The sequence below is a fragment of the Odontesthes bonariensis genome, chromosome 5 (assembly GCF_027942865.1).
Source record: "Odontesthes bonariensis isolate fOdoBon6 chromosome 5, fOdoBon6.hap1, whole genome shotgun sequence".
Classification (NCBI taxonomy): domain Eukaryota; kingdom Metazoa; phylum Chordata; class Actinopteri; order Atheriniformes; family Atherinopsidae; genus Odontesthes; species Odontesthes bonariensis.
The window spans coordinates 21553676-21575604 of NC_134510.1; the positions used below are offsets into that span (position 1 = coordinate 21553676).

The 21929-nt window shown below is 41.9% G+C and overlaps 2 protein-coding genes across 9 annotated transcripts in view; one reads left to right on the top strand and one right to left on the bottom strand.

Moving 5' to 3' along the window:
* Window positions 1-64: 64 nt before the first annotated feature.
* Window positions 65-9015, top strand: LOC142379928 (retinoic acid receptor RXR-beta-A-like). 4 transcript variants are annotated; one of them, XM_075465323.1, is made up of 12 exons: window positions 65-144; window positions 2533-2723; window positions 2860-3013; window positions 3168-3347; window positions 3744-3797; window positions 5629-5789; window positions 5953-6082; window positions 6496-6622; window positions 6744-6785; window positions 6890-6981; window positions 7073-7178; window positions 7280-9015. In XM_075465323.1, the coding sequence occupies exons 2-12, from the start codon at window positions 2586-2588 to the stop codon at window positions 7425-7427; spliced, it is 1332 nt and encodes a 443-aa protein (XP_075321438.1). In that variant the 5' UTR covers window positions 65-144; window positions 2533-2585; the 3' UTR covers window positions 7428-9015. The 4 variants fall into 4 exon arrangements, with proteins under 4 accessions (XP_075321438.1, XP_075321436.1, XP_075321439.1 ...); XM_075465321.1 differs by lacking the exon at window positions 65-144 and adding an exon at window positions 1192-1353; XM_075465322.1 differs by lacking the exon at window positions 65-144 and adding an exon at window positions 1411-1585.
* A 122-nt stretch (window positions 9016-9137) lies between these two features.
* Window positions 9138-21929, bottom strand: part of fhod3b (formin homology 2 domain containing 3b) — a 91340-nt gene continuing 78548 nt past the window's right edge. For 4 of the 5 annotated variants that reach the window (XM_075465314.1, XM_075465318.1, XM_075465317.1 and 1 more), the window contains 12 exons: window positions 21064-21576; window positions 20069-20976; window positions 18539-18697; window positions 17671-17853; window positions 17092-17211; window positions 16059-16220; window positions 15687-15877; window positions 15363-15555; window positions 13723-13746; window positions 13003-13189; window positions 11607-11768; window positions 9138-11493 (listed from right to left, as the gene is read on the bottom strand). In XM_075465314.1, coding sequence (XP_075321429.1) covers window positions 11411-11493; window positions 11607-11768; window positions 13003-13189; window positions 13723-13746; window positions 15363-15555; window positions 15687-15877; window positions 16059-16220; window positions 17092-17211; window positions 17671-17853; window positions 18539-18697; window positions 20069-20976; window positions 21064-21576 — 2885 coding nt within the window. In that variant the 3' untranslated portion in view covers window positions 9138-11410. The remainder of the gene's footprint in view (window positions 11494-11606; window positions 11769-13002; window positions 13190-13722; window positions 13747-15362; window positions 15556-15686; window positions 15878-16058; window positions 16221-17091; window positions 17212-17670; window positions 17854-18538; window positions 18698-20068; window positions 20977-21063; window positions 21577-21929) is intronic. The other variant, XM_075465315.1, reaches the window with a different exon arrangement.

A 21929-nucleotide genomic window follows, 5' to 3' on the forward strand; every position in this document is an offset into this window, starting at 1 on the left:
CACGCGGTTTCCTGGTTTGCAGAGATGAGATTATATGACAACAACTACACTGTTTATTATGCGTGGACAACTTTATGGAAATCTTCAGGTGAAATGGATGACAGGCAAAACCTGTGAGAGAGATTACATCTGTCCGTTCAGTGGGTAAAAAAAAAACTTTTATTTTAAAACTCTTTGACATTGCAAGTGAGTGAGTTATTCTAAACTTTGGAAAGAAACACATTAGAAGTGTGTTAAAAAAAAAAGAAAAACATGGAAAATTTCACTTAGCAAAATCAGTGGTGCAAGAGAGAGTTGTGCAATTTATTCCTCTGGTCAAAGGCAAAAAAAAAACGTTCTTCTTCACGTAGGTCCTTTGTTCCCACAGCCATAAGGCTTTTTAACAGTGACTGCTGAGTTCTTCTCAAATTGATTGATTGTTTTTTTTATTTATTTAGTCATTTATTATTATTATTATTATTAGTTAGTAGTAGTATTTTTGTTATTAGAATTGGTATTATTATTGTTGTTGTTAATATACAATCATTGTAAATATTAATCATTTTTTGAGCTACTTGACAAATTTGAATTTCCCCCATTGGGGGATGATTAAAGTATTTTTCTATTCTATTCTATTCTATTCTATTCTATTCTATTCTATTCTATTCTATTCTAGGTATGGCTGTCCCCAAAAAAATTGCACAGATGACATATTGTGTCACAAGTAGACTACCCACAGGTCACACATAATTTCTGTTTGAATTTATTGTTGTTTACTTAAATTTCAGTATACCAACATCCAACAACTTTCAAAAACAAGCATTAAACTACGTATTAACTTAGTTTGGGTTTATTGCAGTGCATTTTTCTGCTGGGGGGTCAGCGACCCTCTACATACCCCCTGATGTTCTGTGGACTATGTTAGGAAAGACGTTTTCTTAATTATCACAAAAAAAAAAAATACATATATATATATATATATATATATATACATACATATATATATATATATATATATATATACATACATATATACATATATATATATATATATATATATATATGTATATATATATATATATATACTGGACAGGTGGGTTTAGATTTCACTGGTGCTTATTTTTAATGCCAATATTCCACAGAATTAATCAAGCTGAACCTCATAGGTGTCATATGACAGTACTATTATGGGTGGTCCCATGAGACATTTTGGCCTCAAGTGGAGAGTGGCACTGAGCCATCATGGCCTGTAAACAACAACAGCGTCAAACTCAAGTAAACTGGATCTGACTGTGATGCCTGTTGTCTCGCCCTCGTCCAGATTACAACAGTTAAAGTGAGGTGTTTTTCAACAATGCGTCGAGGGTGTGTCTGGTACGTAATTCTAACCTTCAAGCGACCATGAGCTAATTTGTCAACAACAGTTTCCTAGAGCTACCAGCCTGAGCCGCACACCAGGCTAATGCTAGCTGCGTTAGCAACGCTAGCCGTCATTGAAGCTAACACGCTAACCTTAGCGAGCTGGAAAATATTACTGTAGTTAGGTTAAATAATTTTAGTGGTTGGCTGACTCTTTAATATTAAGCGTTTTTAGATACCAAAGAGGGTATGTTTACGTTTTTCGTAACTCCAGTAATCATGAAGGAAAGTCGTACGTGTGATAAACAAAGCTAATGTTAGCTAACAATGTCTGGCCACGGTCTTGCTAGCCGTCATGGGTTTTGCAGCCAGCTAGCCATTGGTAAAAACAACCAAGGACATTATTTATATTTAACGGCCAGTAATATGATGCGTTAATGTTAAAAGTGTTTAAAACTTCCATTTGAACATATGGTTGTCATCCAGTGTTTACGTAGTATCGTCTTTTACGGTACAGTGTTAATGTAATTTCGCTGCGTATCTACAGCAACATTTAGCAAACGTTACGTTTAGTTACAGTTAACAGTGAACGTTACCGACTAGCATCATGGTAACAATTATGTTTTCCTTACAGTAATGAAGTTTGAGCATCGATTCAATGCCACGAACTCAAACTACCACAAACATACAGTACAGGACTGTTTTGTTGTTGTTGAATCCAGTTTGATTGTAAAATGTATGGGTTTTGGACTAGCCTTTGCAAAACATCCTTGAGGTCCTCAACGTATTTGTCCGTGAAATAATTATTTTAGTCTGGCTAAATTAACTTCTCACCTGTGGTTATTTTCACTTGTTCAGCTTTGTTAACTTCAGTTTTTTATGTAATATATACATACAGATGTAATGGCTAGCCTCACTGTTATATGGCTACCACTATTATTTCTGCTGTTAATTTGATCTATAAAATGTGAGGAAATTTGGAAAAAATTCTTGTCTCTGACAAGTTTGAACTGGTATGAATAGAGACATTTGGCAGGTTCAGCACCTAGACGGCTAATGTTAAAGTCTGGCTTTGTTTCAGCCCAACTTGCACCACCCTGTCAGAGCTAATTACTGCAGGGACAGATGTTTGTTTCAATCTAGGTCTGCCAGTGGTCATTTTTATCGCTAATAAAATTCTGTTTTGTCTTTCAGATTGATATCCTTTAGACAGGGCATCATTCTCTTCAGTGGGTAGCTTCAAAGCCATGTCCTCACAGCCTAACAGCTCTGCGTCCAACAGCCCTACCAGCATCTTGGGTTCTCCTTTTTCAGTGATCAGTCCCTCCCTTAGCTCCCCTGTCGTCTCACCCTCTCTAGGATTTGGACCCATCAGCAGCAGTCAGGTAATTTGTAGCCATCATATAGGCCTAGTACGTATTGACTTGTTTTTTTTTATTGTCAGATAAATCTCCCATCTCATCACCCATACCGTGAACCAATAGCGTTACCTAATTTTGATTGGTTTCGCTGTGTATCCAGATCTCTTCTTCAGCACCCATATCAGGGATGCATTCAGTAAGCAGCTCAGAAGATATCAAACCTCCATTTGGCCTGAGGCCCATGCCAGCTCACAGCCCGGGAATAATGCTGTCTCAGAAACGACTGTGCGTGATCTGTGGTGACCGCTCCTCTGGTGAGTCCCAACAACGACTTATTTCGTCAACGTTTTCACCAAAAAAGGAGTTCATTGTTGCTAGCTAGAACACAGAATGTCTGTCAGCCTTTTGCAGTTTATTCAGTGTTGTGTTTGATCATCTTATGCCTTATTTATCCGCGCAACTTTCCAGGCAAACACTACGGAGTGTACAGCTGTGAAGGTTGCAAAGGTTTCTTTAAGCGAACTGTGCGCAAAGACCTGAGCTACACCTGCAGGGATAACAAAGAGTGCCTGGTCGACAAACGTCAGCGCAATCGCTGCCAGTACTGCCGCTACCAGAAGTGCCTGGCCATGGGTATGAAGAGAGAAGGTATGCAAAAAAAGAAAAAACAAAAAAGCAACATACAGAAGTCTTAGGTTCATGTTAAGACCCAATCTGGCTTTTAAAAGGTAAAGGAACTTGGGTTGATGCAAGTTGTGCTACATGCAGCTTTACCAAGGTGACATGTATGTGAGCTTTTTACGTCTAAGAGTTAAGTATGTAGTGTTAGAATGACTTAATGGACTAAATTCTGCCAATTAACACAGTCAGTGAAGTAGTTATAGTAGTTTTGGGTTTGCATGATATTTTTAAGTGAGAGTGGATGTTGGATAAGATAAGTCAGAGAGCAGAGACAGGTGTATTGGGGCTGGTTTATCTAACTAACCCCTCTCCATCTTTTTCCTTCACTCTCTTCAATTCTACCCTTTCTCCATCTTTCAATAGCAATCAAACATGTAAAGGGGATAAACGAAGATGGAAAAGATGAGGGATGGATGAGTACGTCATTGGAATCTTAAAGTTACTGTACTTTAATGTCATTTAGACAACGAGCCTGTTGTGGTAGAAATGCAAAGTTGATGACATTTATGTGTGAATTTGTGCTCAAGAGTCGTGGAGAGTGAGGGTGCTAACTGCTTTGTGATGATAGACTGCTTTGTCAGCCAGCGGTAGCTCTTTGCTGAGTGTGTGTAAAAGTATGGACAAACTTTGTGTATTGGCTGAACGTCAACACAGCAAAGATTGTGATGGCTCACATTTTAGTGAAGGCCACAGGGTTAGCTTGAGGCATCTTAAAAGCACACAGTATACGCTGCGTGTCTTTCAGGTTTTACGAGTAGATTCAAGCTGCTCTAAATGAATTCCTACACACACACACACACACACACACACACACGAGTCAGTGTGCTCTGTTTCATCACCAGTTAATCACCTTACTCGTGGCTGTAGTGTCTGATCTCCAGGTGAGATTTACAGATGATGTGACGCAGGGTCTGAATTTTTAAAGAGAACTCAGAATATAAGAACTTTTTTTTGCAAGGTTTGCTGCTTGTAAACTTGTAAGTTGGCTCCTTAGTTGTTCACAAGGTGTTTTCTGATGATAGTGTCAAAGGCTTCCATTTTAGTTGGGGTGGGGGAAAGAATGGACCTTTAACCCATTCAGACCCAAGGCTTAATTTCGAAAAGGATTTCTAAATTTGTAAAAAGGCTTTTATTTGTCAGACTATAAAGAAACTGGAAACATGGAATGAAAAAGGGAGGTTAAACCTATAAAGCTATTAAAGCTTTTTTTTTTTTAATTGACTTTTATCTTTGCATGCTTTGAAAGGTAAAAGCACACGTCTGTTGTCTGAATGGATTAACTGTTCGTTGATTCTGTGTAAACAGTGTAAATTTTCAATGTTCAACTTAGCATGCACACGTGTTCCTCCAAAATTTAGCAACATCCTCACACACATAGCCTTAACCTGCCACTAAAGTATTTTTCTGCGTTACAAAGCATCCGCTGAAGCCTCTTTCTGAGCCTCTGATTTACCCGATTAATGTCGGTCAGACCACAACTTTGGAAACTAAAGATTCAGCAGAAAGTGAGACAGTGTGCTGGAGCTAACTACTGTTCATGTATAAGTAGAATACGTTTCTCGGAGCTTAAAAAGATGTCTGGAGAATTTGATCCAAAAGCTTTCAAGTCAAATCCTCACCGATGGAAACGTTACAGTATAGTGTGTGGGCAGGATTCAGGACACGAGGAGAGCTCTCCCTGTTCTGCTGTGAGCACTCTGGAGGAGTTGTTGCCGTATTCCTCCGTGGGCTCACTCCTGACTTCTTTGCAAACGAGTCAGGAGCAGATGTTGCTGACATTTGTGTCCTCGCATGCAGCCTCTCTTGGACAAACTTTCAGCCCTGCGGTGCAGGTGTGAAAACAGCTTAAGGCGGCCACTCTGACCTCATCCCGTCCGAGGAACAGAGACTCGAGTCAAGTTCTCTCCGATCGATGATTTAGCTCCAGTACTCTGGGAGGACGGCTATTGTGCGTTTTTCTTTTTTTTTTTTTTTTTAAATCTGACCATACCGTCGAACACATATATGCAGAAAAAGACATTCCAAAGGGTTCATCTTCCCTTTTCTTGTCGCATAAAGACAAATCTTAAGAAAATTGTCAGGATTTTTTTTTTTTTCCAATGGTAACCGACAACATTTTGTCACAACAGGACAGAATTTGAAATGAACATTCTCAGTGCAGCAGAAATCCTTCAGAGAGGACGGGAACCCCTCCTGAACTCATGGGTTTACATTTCCCCCCCGTTGTCGTGTGCTTGGTCTGTTGCAGCGGTCCAGGAGGAGCGCCAGAGGAACCGAGAGCGCGAGGGAGAGCTGGAGTTCACCGGCGGCGTGAACGACGAGATGCCCGTGGAAAAGATCTTGGAGGCAGAGATGGCCGTGGAGCAGAAGACTGAGCTTCACACCGACGGAGGCTCTGCGGGAAACTCTGTGAGTGGTTGAAACATTGCAGTCAGTAGATTTACCGGGTGGCCGTGTCAGCCATATTTCTTGCTTTCTGTAAATATGCTTTCAACTATAAAAATGAAAAACTCTGGGTGGCATTTATTGTTGATCAGCTAAGTCATGATGGTTTTTCTCTCTTTTGTTTCAGCCCCATGATACTGTTTCCAACATCTGCCAGACTGCAGACAAACAGCTGTTTGCTTTAGTGGAGTGGGCGAAGAGAATCCCTCATTTCTCCGAACTGCCTCTTGATGATCAGGTCATCCTTTTGCGTGCAGGTACGAACAACCACCTGTAGACATAAATGACCTTTACAACCAACACACAGAGCACGTGAACGATGGAAGGCTAGGTTCAGCTTTGTCAAGCTGGACTGAACGCTGCACTGTTATAAAGTAGGCTCCCGGAAAAGCAACAAGGTCAAGGTCACGTGCCACTTTCAGTGCGATGCCGTCCAACACAGTTAGTCAACCAAAATGTAAATGGAATGTTGTAAATCACCCGGTGGTTTGCCCAGTTGTATTTTATCTAAAACGACCTGCAGACAGCGTAAGAAAAAAAATGTCATGGCGCTGCACTTTGGGCTCATTGTGACGCTCCTCGTGCTGCGTTGTACCGGAACTATCAAGCAGATGCAACTTTCTCCCGTTTTCTCCCATCGTCACATTGTTTATCGTGTTTAACTTGTCAGGATGGAACGAGCTCCTGATCGCCTCGTTCTCCCATCGCTCCATTCCTTTGAAGGACGGAGTTCTTCTGGCGTCTGAGCTGCAGCGCGACAGTGCCCACACTGCCGGAGTTGGAGCCATTTTCGATAGGTACGCCCATTGGCAAAAAGCCTCCGGCTCACTCGAGCGGAAATTGCAATCTAACATAACGACTTGTTTAAGATTTTTTTTAATTTCCCCGTGTGGTGTCTAATGTAATTGTCTAACGCAGGGAGAGTGTGCAGAGCGTGGAAGTCGGCGCCATATTTGACAGGTATTTTATTTATTTATTTTTTTACAGTTTTGTAATATGAACGATTGTGAAGTTGGTTACATTTCGTGTTGCGATTTAAACTAAAACACATTGTCATTATTTAGGGTTCTCACTGAGCTCGTCAACAAAATGAGAGATATGCAAATGGACAAAACAGAGCTGGGCTGCCTCCGTGCCATCGTTCTGTTCAACCCAGGTACTTGACGCTGCAAGAATGATTATTTTCTCAAAGTCTTGTATTTTGTTTGCAATTTAAAATAATTTCTGCATTTCCTTTTCCCTGCCAGATGCTAAAGGGCTCTCTAACACAGGCGAGGTGGAGATCCTCAGAGAAAAGGTCTATGCATCATTGGAAGCTTACTGCAAACAGAAGTATCCAGAGCAGCAGGGAAGGTAAAGGTTCTCAGCTGTGACTCGTTATGCACACTGTCGCCCGCTTCTCTTTTTTTTCAATCCTGTCAAACGACACAAATCTCCTCTCTTGCTCCTCACAGATTTGCCAAACTCCTCCTTCGGCTGCCAGCACTGCGATCCATCGGCTTGAAGTGCTTGGAGCATCTCTTTTTCTTCAAGCTGATCGGTGACACACCTATTGACACTTTCCTCATGGAAATGCTTGAAGCTCCCCATCAGTTGTCTTAGATAGGAAATGCATACTGTGGTTTAGATAGCTGGAGTCTGGGAGGCGGGCGTGGGACTAGAGTGGCACTTTAAGTTCTTTTAAGATTCGTCAGTTTGTCTCACCGCTGTCTGGGTTACACTTTAGTGCAGCACAGATTTGCTCTTTAGACCAAACCCGAGGCTTGGCATGACCTACAAGCTGGTGCTACGTGTTGTCATAACTTCATGAGTAACTATAATGAAACAAGTATTTTTAAAGAAAAAAAAAAAAATGTAAACACCTATTTCTCTCACAGGAGCTATAATTTGGGTACTCATTTTTATATGAAATTTTTAAAATATCGAAACTTGAATATTCAGTTGTTTCACCAACTAAAACAATCCTTGAAGCTTTTTTCTTTAAATTGAAAAAGAAAGAAAGAAGGCAACCTGAATTATGAGCATGCATTAACGATGCAATCTTTTTTTTTTTTCTTATATATATATATATATATATATATATACACACATTTAATTGAAGCCACATCTAAAGGTGCATTAGAGTAACAGTCCCTGGGAGCTGTGGCCAACAGCAGCCCCGAGTTGACTTGCCAGAATGCAAAACCCCGGGATAGACGACAGATCGAAACTGTCCGACCCGACTCGTCTGTGTTGATTGTGGATCAGCTTTACATGTCTCGTATATATGGTTAGCATCTCCTTCTTTTCCATTAAAAAAACCCAACTCTAATCACTTTTGTGGTTGATGATTAGACTGTACGGAACACTCGCTGTGGACCATTTCCAAAAAAAATAAATAAACAAGTTTTAAGCAAACACTTGACCCCGTGAGCGGTCAAGAGTTTGCCTTTTGGTGCTATTTCCGAGAATTCTGACATTGGTGCATTCGCACAAAAAAACCACAAAAACCTAAGAATATATGCAAAAAAACAAAACAAAAACAAGAACTCCTTTGTTAATCTTTTGTCTAAAAAAATGTAGCAATATAAAAAGTGTAATCTGCATAGGCCTGTCAGTTATTCAGGGGTTTTCCAGAGTAAATCATGTCCAGTGGAAAGGGAATACTTCAATTTGTAATTTATCTATACAATTCTAAGGTACTGTGCAAAAAAAAAAAAAAATTATTGTTCAGGGAAAATGTACATTGGTAAATATGAATTCTGATCAGGAAATGAAAAATTATATAATTCTTAATATGTGCCCTTGTTTTTTAGTTTTCAGCTAGTATGAAGCAGAATGTGTCTTGGGTTGCACTGGATTTGCTGAGACTGTTTCAGCTAAATTATATTTTTTGTGCTTTTTTTTTTTTTCCTTTTGTTTTGATGCTCAGTTGTATTTCCTACTATTCTGTCTTGTTTTGTAGGTAGCCGTCTTGTTCATCATAATGTTTCTGCAGTTTATTGAAAGCAACCCATAATCACGTTTAGATCCACAACACCCGTCTTTAAACGAGACCAAAACGAGGTCCGTGTGCGACGGCCACGTGGAAACACCAGATGAGCCGTGTTGGCGACCTCTGTGCTCTTGAAAAATTAAATGACTTGAAGCATGGGTTGTGTGGACTAAAACAAACAAACAAACAAAAAAAAATAAAGACTCCTAAGTTTTACTTGCTTTTTCTTGCTCCAAAGTGTCACATGAAACAAGCCCCAGATGGAGCGGTGACTTTTTCCCCCCTTTTTTTGAAGAAGCAACACGACTGAAAGACGATTAAAAGATGGCCGAAAAGTCTTTGAATTAGCATTTTTATTGAATCTGTTACATAGTTTTCGCCGTGGGCATAGATGCAACGAAGCCTTGGTTGTACAGCACTGGTTTCTAAATGAAGATATGGCACAGGCAGCAACGTGTTATCTGCTAATGTTAAATTAAAAGTAAAATGAGTGAGTGCAAGGAAATCAAAGGCTTCTAAGGGACACCGCTGGACGAGCTGGTAAATGTGATCACTGCACATTGCACTGCATTTGTCATCTCTACAGTGCGAAGTGTAAAGGTTTAACAAAAGTGAACTCTTTGCATCGAGCAGAAGTTTTTATTTCAACTGAAACCATGCATGGCTTAGTGTTCTTAAATATATTTAGAATAACACTGCTTTTAATCTATAATTCACTTTTTACCCCACATGTGGAGCCGAAAGAAAAGAAAAACAGAAACCGTCATAACACACAGCATTGCCCTCTATTGCCTTAAACATGTCGAGTAATCAATACAATCGGTGTACCTTCAGTTCTAAGTGGGATGCTACACATATTGGGTCTAAGGTGCTGAATCATTTGCCGTAAACGCTTAAAGAATGCAGTGCTGGTGAAATTTAATGGAACTTCAGCGATGGTGCAGTCGATCATTTCTCTTTAATGGCGACGTATCCGTCCCGATGAAACTCTGCAGGTGGACAGATATGCCGAGCGAGCGATGTTGCAACCGAATGAATGGAGAATGTTAGTTCAGTCGAGGTCTTCCCAACTTGATCAGTGTGCTCGAAACTAGTCGGAAAAGTGACCGAACTAGTCAGAAAACGTTCCAACGCAGGCTGCGTTCAGAGTTGGAAGAATGAGGAAGTACCCCCACGTGTCCTGGAAATGACTAAATGAGACCCCCAGTGATGCCTGCCGAACCGCAAACAAACGAGGCCAATTTTTCTGGACGTCGCAGCTAACGTGCAGAACCGATCCCTAAGTTGTCATAAATACTGAAAAGCCGTCTTCATTGATCCAAAACATAACATGGACAAAATTTAAAAACACTGAAGATAAATCACAGCTCATGAATGGTCTCCACTGAAAGGCTGTCACTCTCGCCGCCTCGCAGACCCGCACACCTGTAGTAACAATTTGTGATTACACGTCCCTGAAAACATCTTAATAAATAACTGTCTCTGCAAGGCACTCTGAAATGTGCAGCTCATAGTTTCCACAAAATAAAAACTCTATGAAGGTTGCTCACCTGTGACCGCCTTGCCCGCCTTCCTCTGAGTGACAATGGAGCAGATTACACAACTAACCCATATTAGAAGTGATGAGCTTTAGTGTGAAACAAGCGGCATCACTATTTAAACCTACAGTAACTGAACGCTCCGTCTCCCTATAATCTTTGAGAATGTCCACACGGTCAAATTGCTTCTCAGCCTGCAAACTAATGCACGTCCGCCTTGAATGTGTCAACATTGATTAATCATGTAAAAACTGTGCTACTGTTGAAATTGCTGGTTAATAGTCGAGTATAGTTTTAGATTTACGATGTCGAGAGTGGTTCATCAGTGTCGAGGATCTCACATTCCATTGATACCCAACGTTTACATCCAGTGCAATTGTTTCTTAATGGAGCACCTTCTTGAGCTAAAATGAAACACAAAACTACCACAGTAGTAATATAATAGAATAATCCTCTGCACAAAGCCATCTATTCAATAGATGAAATGTCTCTCAGCTCAGTTTGCCACTAAAGCTGCAGGGCTGATGCTGAACCCCAGCAAGCAGTCATTGGAAGGTTCAGGGTCTGCACCGCATGTCTGGCTCCTCTGGATCCAGTCGTGGCTACGGGGATTTAAGATAGAAGCACGTGCACTGCCTACTGTTTTGATGCCCCAGCCTAATACACATTAAAACCAGAGAAAAGAAAAGAAAAAAAAACCTAAACAAAACTTTGTGGACGCGTGTATGCAAAGTCACTGTTCAAGAATGACTGTGAGAAAGCCTTGCAAAAGCAGATCGTCTCCGTTCATCCAGCAACAGCCAAGCTCAGTGGTTTGAATGCAGTGCTCTTTTTTCTTGCCCACCGGTTCATGGTTAAAATCGTGTTCAGACTTGTATCCTCTCTCTTTAGGAAGCACTTGTGCCAAAGCCTACGGTATGTAAACCAAACACATAAAAGATGAGATCAACTCATCACCGCTGGAGTGGTTTTAGTGCCAAGCCAGAGTGGAGTACGCGGGTTTCCAGTTTGGGCTGGTGGGAGGCAGTGAAAGGGCCCACAGACGCTGATGTCCAGCAGGATCCGGATCCGGCTCACACCTGCATCTCTGAACTACCGGACAAGCCGAGAGCGTTTGCCTCCTCCGTCGTCAAGCCGCTCTTCAGTGTCCTCCTCACTGTGCAGTCGGGAAAGAGAGGGGAAAGATTGCCATAAATGAATGGTTTTCACCAGCAGCTGACAAAATCCTGCCGTTCATAACGAAACAATAGATAATACTTAAAAGCTAACATGATTTGCGGTTGGCTCGGGATCGCCTCCTTTCTCGAGGCTGCGCTCGCTGGCTGGGGCCCTGAGTGGCCGACCTAACGATCCTCTCCATGATCTCATCGGCCGTGTCATCGGTGCAGTTCACAGGGTCGTCGCTGGCGGAAGACCACGGGGCAGCGCGCCCTAAAAAACAGGAGGCTGCAGTGATTATAAAGACAACAGAAGTATTGTGTGGCAGGGCAGCTTAGAGACAGGGGAGGCTCAAGTTTAGCTAATACGCAAAAATGGAAAGAAAAATAATTACATCGACCACTATCGTGGTTACGTCGATGATTTTAATGTTCCAGTTAAAGTGGAGGGTGGAGTCCACCGCAAGACTTAACTGTAGAGATAAAACACATTGTTGGGATCACTTTTGGAGCGAGTGATGCAAAAAATTCCAGCCACCGTCCTGTTCTCACCACCGTGGTTTTGAAAGATGGACAGCTCTGGGCTGTGCTTCACACCGTTCCCTCACCATCCTTCACATTCTTGATAGCAATAACAGATAAAAGCTGAGCCACATGCTTTATTAATGTTCGGGTTGTAGTTTCTAGCTTTTATGGGCTCTAATTGATAGTGTAGGAAACCCTTTTCCTCCAAAAGAACCTGAAAACGGCTCACCGGCTACCTCTTATTAAAAGCAAGATTGACATGATACTAAGCTGGAAATGACCTGCAACACATACCCAAAGTGAACTTTGGTGCTGATGGGGTCACTGAAGTGCGTTCTTACTGATGTTCCCTAACAACTGCCAGGATATCACCAAAGTGATGTCGAAATGTTTGTTTTTCTCGTGACAGAGTGGTAGATTCTGTTGCACCAGTTTTGCAGCCTGCATACAATTGGAGCACACGGCTCATAAGGCTCATAAGAACACAAATCTCAGCACCCTGAATGCTGATACCGATATTAATATGAGAAACACTGCAGGGGCTGTAACAGAACAGCCTGTGGCCACTGGAAAAAATGCCCCTCCAAAAATAAGTAAGAAAAACAACAAATACAAGATGTTTTTGCTTGAAATAAGCAAAAAAAAAAAATAAAATCTGCCAATGGGACTAGTGAAAATCGGCTTGTCAAGATTTCTTGAAATAAGATGTGATATTTGGGACTTTTGAGATAAAAGTGATCTTGAAATTAGCTTAAAAACCTCTTCAAATGTCAAAAAAAGCTTGTTTCATATGAAATCCAACCAAAACAATTTGTTTTCAAGACTTTTTCATTTAAAAAGATATTCCAGAGTCCCTATATCTGGCTGAAATAGTACTTGTTAGACAGTTGTGTCTTATATTAAGTGTAATGAGATATTTTGAGTAGAAATGAGACAAATATACTTGGTAAGACTTTGATTTTTATCCAGTGTCTGAGACTGACCTCTGGTAATGCTGGCTCTGCTGCGTGTGCGAAGGCCCGGCACCGTGGACGTCCCGCTCTCTCCTCCCTGCGAGTTACTTTTTAGAACGGCCTTCATGTTCTCGTGCTCCGCTGCATCTTCAGCGTACTGGATACCCTGATGCTGGCCCTCCTGTGCGTCTGACGGGGCGCCGCCAAATTTACCGCTCTGCGAGGGTTACAGGATTGCAGCGCATGAGATCGCATTGGCGGCAGGATGCGGAGACTCGGCTTCGTGCTCTGGCAGTTTCAAGCTTTGAATATGAATCTTCTCAAGCAGGTTAATCTTTAACTAGTGATACAGCACTTTCAGGGCTAAAATAAGAACAGTTAGTCAAACAGATTGTAAGAATCCACACGTGTTTATCTGAGACAAACTTCTAGCATCCCCTCGTCCTTGTGACTGTTTCCCGCAGCACTTCAGCATGCGGGGGGTCAAGAGTTGTGAGGTCCATTCACTTCAGTAACTTCTCCGAGTTAGATTCACTCAACAGTCCTGCCATCATCATGCGGCCACTTCTACCTTCCTCCTTTGTCATCACAGATGAGCGTCCTCATGAACCTCGCCTATCTCACAAACGACTCATCCTTTGTCAAGCCTCATGAATACAATAAGTATTGTTTCCAATGACGTTGTCACATGAACGTAAATGTTAGTCCCCACTCAGAGTTCACACATGCTGCACGCATAAGTAATCCTACCTCACTATCATTGTCATCCTCACTCTACAGAAGTGAAATAAAAAGGGTGAAAAAAGAAAAAACACCATGGGTGCGGGTCACGTTATTCTTGATTTGTACAGTACACTTTAAAAGAATAGTTCGACCAATTATTTTATAAAATCCCAAAAGCCGGACCCAGAAGAGCCAGTTAGCTCAGCGTCAGCCAAAACAGGCAAAAAGAATATCCGCCGTTGTTAAGGGTCTGCTCTGATCCACCAGCCAGTGGCTGCGACGGGAGAATGTTCTTTAGAAATAATTTGTTGTCTCTTGAAAAGGGTGATCGATTTCTCAAGAGCGGGAGACTGTTGTGTATTATCTTTTCAGAAACTAATGTCATTGTACTGCACTGTGTGACATCTTGGTCACTTCACACACTTGAAAGTAAAGCAAACAAAAAGACAAACTGTACTCTGGGATTTCAGCATGATGTATCCAGCAACAGTCACCAACAAAAAGCACATCATGATTACAGATTTGAGTAAACAGTAAAGAGTCCTGCGGCCGTTTCATAGTTTGTGAAAGGAAAACATGTCGTGATAACATTACTCACACTGATGACAACCAAACATATGATATGATGGTCAGCGCAAAATATCAATGAATTATAATTATTATAATGATTTTTTTCAAAGTGCCAAATCTGAATCCGGTGACGGTGGTGAACACTTAAGTCTTAAAGGTTGAAGAGAAATAAGGATTATTAACAAACCTTCCTATTTTTATCTTTATAGAAATAAAGGAAAAAAAAATTCTACAACATAGTGATGAAAACAAAAGAAATCACAACAGTAGGAAATAAACATCTAATAAACACGTGCATGACCACAGGAAACCTGTCAGACTTGAATGTACGTGGGGGCCTTCGTCTCCTACGATCCTGATCGGCGCTTTTTAAGTTTTTGAATTTTGCTCCCTTTTTGCTAAGCTACGCTAACGGTGTGTTGTATCACTTTGGCAGAAAATGTAAGAGAGAGATATGCCTCAGCAAAAATGGGATTAGAGAATTTTAAGAAATGTTGTCAAACCATTCCTTTAGAAATTGAAACGTGTGAGTTTTTCTCTACTTTTTGCCAGATACAGTGAACCTGTGCGTCGGCCGTAGAGCAGAAGAGTATATTGGACTGAATACCCCTAAACGAGTGTGGCTAGGGCGTGGCCCTTGTTATTTCTCCTTCAGGGACCTCTTTCAAGGTTTGAATTTTCACACAGTGATTGAATTAGGGTCCCTTTGAAGAAAGAGAGGCCCCTGCCAGGGCCCACTGAGGAGTCTGCTCTGAGCGGCCGACTCTCTGGGGTTCAAATGATTTTTAATCACACGGTGAGGTGTTTGCTCTGGCCTTTCTGAGCCTGCTGCAGCTACAGAATGGGATACACTCAAAACAACTCACTGATTGTTGTTACAGTAACTTATACATGTGAATACATAGGAACTATGCTGATGTCATTAGAAATGTAAGCTGTGTCTGTCAGAAATGGCCACATTTGGTAATCTAACCAGATTAAGGCTATAACCAGAGTCTAGGGATTGTTCCTACAGCTTCATGGAACTGAGAATGTACAAACTAAACAAAGACCATGATTGGGAAATGAAGAAAGTGTATATGCTGAAGACCACTTACATCTGTGATCATTTTCCCCCTGGTCTTGTTCCTCTCTCTGTGGCTGGCCCTCTTCTGTTTCTGCTGCAGCACGCGCTCTCTTGTTGTGCGATACTCCAGGGCAAATTCACTCAGGATCTTGCTAAAGCGATGTATGCTGACCTCGCGCACCGCATAAATCGGGTGGCCCAGGAACAGCAAAAAGGCATGAAACCTGCAGATGTGTAGAAAAGTGACACGTCACCGTTCAGACGTTCGTTTGACAGAAACAAAAGTCGAACCTTTGCTTCGTCAGGTGTTCTCTGATGACTATACTGCAGGTGAACGTGGAAAAATGGCTCGTACCTGTTGATAATTCTTCTATGTACAATTTTGAGAATTATAATCCTCTCTGCGCAGTCTTTGAGGAAGTCAGACATTTTTTGTTTTAATGCTGGCTTCATCTCGTGTTTCGCGATGACTTTGAGGTGATCCCATGATGCTTTGCACCTTCGCTCCATTTGGGCCAGATTGTCTTGAAGCTGGTCAAAATCCACCTGAGAACAATAATACAGACTGTTGAAGGCTCTCCTCAACTGGTGGGGCATTAAACTTAAAAGGGATTTTTTTTTCTCTTAAGCAGCTTAAGCAAGCTCACTTTAAAAAAAACAACAACACTGAAACATCTCTTTAAAAGGTAACTAAAACAAATGTGGTGATGCTAATTGCGCTTCCGACCTTGGTCAGGCGGGTGATGGCTCCTATCTCAGAGTAGAGATCGGTGCTGTCTGGAAACTTCTCCACCACGATGGAGCAGGCGTGGTGCAGCAAGGACTGCTTGTGAACCGTGTCCTTCACCTCCGGGACTTTCTCCAAGTAACTCAACTCAAAGCCTTTTGCCTACAGATCCGTAAAAAGCACAGGAACACACTGAGAACTCGGTCGGAAACAACTCAGTGAAATGACCAAATCCTAGAGCCCCTGCTTGAGCGCCAAATTGCAGTGAATTTCCTTTCTGGCACAGTCAGAAAAAAGGGGCTCAATGGAGTGTGCTGAGCAGATATGTTCATCAATTAGACTGTGATTATCAGAAACCACGATCTACTTCAGGCCCGGCCGATAAATCTTCTCACCACAGCAAAGCTAAAAAAGCCCGAACCCATCATGAAAGACATAATCCTAACAGAATCTGCCTTGTTCTTCTGCCAGGTTTAAATGGCTTACTGCAAAATATAAATGCCGCCATTATTTACGGGAACTACTTGTTTTGATGTTGATGACTTATGTTTCCCTTTTGGATGTTTGGGTCTCATATCCCAGAGGTTCACTCAAATGTACAGACACACACACACACACACACACACACACACACACACACACACACACAGTCAGAAGAAACACAGAAAACCTCTGTTACAAAAACATGGAGACGAGAGTTCACACACACACACACACACACACGTATCCGGAAGACCGTGAACTTCCGGAAATTACACTCCTTCCCTCCTATTTTACACCTCAACAAAGAGCCAGACTCAACAGAAGCCGTGGCAGGTATTTCTACAGCAAGAGGACAGTCTGCTGCAGTCGGGCAGCACATTCTTTTGCAACAACAGAGTCCAGTGTTGTCTGTGCCAAACTAAGATTCTGTCAGAAGGGTTATAGGAAGCGAGGCCTTTGAGAAAATACAGGAAGTGAGTAGAAAACATGGAATGAGAAAAGCTGAAAAAAGAGGAACCTATAAGCCAATCGTGGGTTGTGGTTTACTCACGTTGGAGCCATTGAGGAAGTTACCGATGGCCAGCAGTGTGGTCAGGATGTGTCTGAGGGTCTTGTTTTTCTCTAATTGGTCCATTCCTTCCTTCAGGTCCTGCAGTGGCTCTGCTACTTCCTAAAAGAGCAGGAAAAAAAATGAAATAAATAAAAAACACATTTTTGCTCATATGGTTATATTTCAGTAAGTTCGGTGACTTAGAAATGCACAAAACTTGGGAACTACTGCTGCAGGTCGCTTGTTGTGGCTCCAGAGGCCACGGAGAGGCCATGGACTATGAGTTTGAAAAAATAAAAAAATAAAAGTCACCAGACACCTTTAGCCAGTTGCGTATGACTGTTTGAGGCTAGCAGCATAACACAGCAGCAGCTGAGATTTAGAGTTTGTTAATTCCGGTCAGTGCGAGACTCAGTTTATATTCATATTTACTATAGCATATATACTGTCAATTTTCAGATATTAGTCGTGGGGGAAACCAAAAGAGTGTGTTTCCAAAAATGGTAAAGAAGAAGAAAAGTACTTATGCAACTGCTCAAAGTGTGATGTGCGATTAGAAGGAACAGGAATGTGTCTGACCTTCTCAATAAGCTCGTAGTCCATCTTGAACGCCCACAGCTGCAGGCGAGCAGACAGCTCTGTGATGGAGGAGAGGGTGAGCAGGAACTGCTCGGCACTGCCCAGAGGAATGTCAGGGTTGACCAGCTGAGCCTCCTGGATCCTCTGCTTCTCTTCCTCTGTAGGGATCATCGTGAGAATTTTCTAAGAGAAAGGAGAGATTAGGGAAGGGGAAAGTTTAAAAAAAAAACAAAAAAAAAACTGTCCCGGAGGATCATACATCAAACATATTGAATACTTTTTTTTTCTGTGCAGAATTACATGATATGTCAAGCAGTAGATCACAGAGGAGATATTGGAAACCTATTGACTGTGATATTTCGAGCTCTGTTTATCTAAGTTGTTTCCAGGTATCCCACAAATTTCTGTGACACCTGAACTTTTCAACCTCGGTTTTGTTTTCGTACTGAAAATACCTCGGGAGGGAAAAAAAGAAAAGGAGGAAAAGAGAAATACTCCTCTCAGCTTAAAAATAAACTCAGGTAGAAGCTTTAAAAAGTTCAGGTTATATAATGAAGGAATGCAGCATTCACTGTGGCTTGCAGATGTCGAGTCTTTTAGATGTTCACCTTGTGGTTTTTAAAACGAGCTGAAAATAACCTTTAATATCAACATTATTATTTACAAGAAAACAGTTCGGAAACGTCAATGCAACGAGCAATCTCATCTTCGTCTCTCATTTGACATTTATGTATCATTCACGATAGTCCTGCTTTTTTTTTTTGGACCCAGTGAGTATGAAAGAATCTTCTTTGATAGACGGGCGGCAGATAGTACTGCGGTACTATTTTAGATGTGCCTTAAGACAAAATCTTTTGAAAAAGCTTACCTCAATGCCTTCCTTGTTTAGTGCATACTCATCAAAGTTGAGAATAGCTGTCTTGATTGTGCGGGGAGGAGGTAAGACAGTCAATCCGATGTTTATAGCGTTGCTTCGCTTCGAATCCAGGACGATGATTTCTTGTCGTTTGCCGTCGACTGCTGCTTTCTATGAGATGCAAAGTAACATCAGCGGGTGAGATTATTTGTTTTGATTATATGATTTAGAAAGTGTAAATGCAGACACCTGCAGAATAAATGAGTTACTGTATGAACAAAGGAATAAACAAACAAACGGATTAAAAAAAGTAAAGCTATTACTGAGTAATATTTCACAAAACTAATTGTTATTTTACTTTGAGCACAAGATCAGGTCCATCCAAAGTCTTTTGAATTTTTGAATTTCCCCCATGGCAGATGAATTAAGTATTTTTCTATTCTAATAACCAAGCTACTCTAAAAGCATATTTTGTACTACCCGACATTAGATGAATACTTCTTCATACATATTCAGAAATCAGAGTTTATGTGGTAGCTCAGGTGATGAGAAACTGAATTCCAATTTTAAAAAAACACTCAGATCATCTTTTTTTCAGATCAGATGACATCAAGCTAAATTTTCTCAGTTCAGATAAAGAGAGAGAGAGGGGGGGGGGTATGAAACTACATGAGTGTAAAAGGTATGAATGGCATTTAGAGATGGCACATTAATCTCTGTGATTTACCAAAATAGTGGCTGACAATATGACTGGATTACGTCTCGACTTTTGTAGGAACCTCATCTCTTAGGTGTTTTTAACAAACGATGTGGCTTTTTTTATGAGATGAGGTGATGCCTCAATGCTCCACAGACAACTAACGTCGACACAGAGCCAAAACCGTCTATACCGGCTACTGAGAAAATGCCACCCCAACATTGGGATACGACTCTTTTTTTTCGTGTGTGTTATGTATAATGTCCGTGCTGGGATTGTTTGCTCTGTACTGGTGGTTAAAAAGTTTCCCCTGTGGTAATGAATAAAGCAGTCTTATCCCTCAGTCTGCAGTGATTTGGGAGAGAAGGAATATCGCAGCATGCTAAAGATCCAGAGCACGCTCCAAAAACTAGTAGGAAATGATGACTTAATCGAGAATGCCACTGGATGTTAATCCAATAGAGCACCTTTGATGGGCATGTTGGAGCAACAGACTCCCTCTGACAAAGAAAAAAATACTAAAATACCGCTGAAAATAAGTAATGAGTAGCATAACATATTTCCAGAAATGTGTACAACTCAATGTTCCATGCTGAGGATCATCAAGTCTGTCATCAAACACATAAAATATTACAGAAATAAAAAATAAAAAATAGAATCCTGTAATTAAGATCGTTTTGACTTTTGGTGCAGTTCCTGCTGTATAGCCTGTATAATGAAAACAGTCAATCTAAACCATTTCAAATTGATTTTTCTAAAGTTTTTCATAGGGAGGAGCCCCTGGCCCCCCATGCACCATACCCTTTAATTTGCAAATGAAAGTCATGAGTACAGCTACTAGTTACCTTTGTGACAGGCAGCTCCTTGGATTTGGACTCAAACAGCTGCTCCAGTTTGGACGTGTCCACTTTAATTGGCTCCAGTTTGGACCACAGGGACTCCTTACAGAGTTTATGACTCTTACACTGCCAATCCACAGGCCGCACCTCGTTCCAGAAGAGGCGGATGGTCTTCTTCTTTTTCTGGAACAGAGGCACCTCCCCTCGACTTAGCTGAGGGGAGGGCGGCGGAAAAGGAGCCATGAACGGAGGAGGTGGGGGCATCATATTGCCGAGAATGGGAGGAGGTGGGGGGCAACCAAACAGGGGTGGGGGTGGTGGGAGGGCAGTGCTGCAAGGCGGAGGGGGAAGGGGTGGGATCAGGTCACGTGAGCCCACCACACTGTCCGTATCTAAAATGTCCACATCGTCATCTTCTTTAAGGTCGGTAAAGTCCATTTCTTTGATCCGCAGCTCCCTGGGTGCGGCCATCAGCTGATCCCAGATATGGTCAGACTCTTTCTTTGGGGGTAAAGCAGACAAGGCAGCAGTTGATGATTTGTCAGTTTGCTGCTGCTCTTTAAAGGCCTCCATCTCAAGTGGGGAAGTCAGACCCTTGACTAAATCTCCAAACTTCTCCGCCACTGCTCGGACGCTGCCCTGGTTGTCCAGATGTCCCATCTCCAGTTTTTTCACATTTTCTTCCCGGGCCTGCCTGTTTGCCTCCAGAGTGGAGATCCGGCTGGCCAAACTGGCCACAGAGTCACTCATTTCTGTCTCCTTCTCACATTTACATTTTTCCTTCTCTGCTTCTCCTACACTCTCATCAAGCTCAGCGGATGTCTTCTGAGCGTAAAGCATGTCCAACATGAAGCGCTTACTATTGAGGATTTTCGTGCTCTGGTCATTCACATCTGCCTCTTTAGTCCAGTGGCCTGTTGACATCGGAAAACACATTTGAAATTGAAAGAAACACAGGCAGTTGTTCATGAAACGAGTGAATCCAACCAGCATCAACGTACCTGCTTCAATGTCACTGGCGAGTTTCTCCTCCCGCTCTTCTCTCTCCAGAGTGCTACTCGTGGACGAGATGCTGGATGCAGAGCAGTTGTCCTTTTCATTCACCTCCTCATTCTGTCTCTCCTTTTCACTCAACAACACAGCGTCTTCTACATCCCTTTCTGTCGGCTGCACCTTCTCAGATTCCTCCTCTAACTCCACTTCCACCTCTACATCTGGCTCCCCCACCTCTGTCTCCTCCACTGCTACCTTATCCATTTCCTGCTCCTGCTTTAGCTCCTGCGTCTCTTCTTTCTCCTTATCCGACGTTGCGTCCGACACAAGCTCTGCTGCGACATTCTCATCAGACTGAGTCTCCGCAACATCCTCCGTCTCTGCAGGTTGGTCTGTCTCTGTGTGCTGCTCGCCTGGTTCAGAGGGAGGCTCTGGGGAAGCTTCTGAGGCCGGTAACTCTGGTGCTGGACTTTGGGTTCTGGTCAGAGTGATAAGGTGCGGATCTGAAACGTGTTCCGTTTCTGGGGACAAAAATAAAAGAAAGAAGCAAAACCTGTTCCTTTAAATATGTCAACATTGTGACACAAATCCACTTTTCAATCATTTCTTTGTGAGTCACTAAAGAAATCCCTTTCAGAAATATAAACTAGGGTAATATTAAAGAAATAAATCTTTTCTGATTGCCGCGAGTTATGTCAAAGTCACTGAAACTGTTCAATTGGATCCTCACTGAGACAATTCCACACATGACATCCTACAATATCCCTTTTCATTTCAAGATATTCAAGTTATTCTGAATGATAATGTTCAGTAGTGTGGGACAGACTGCTGGTAACGACTCTTCCGGCTCTTGGGCACTACGGATAATTAAAAA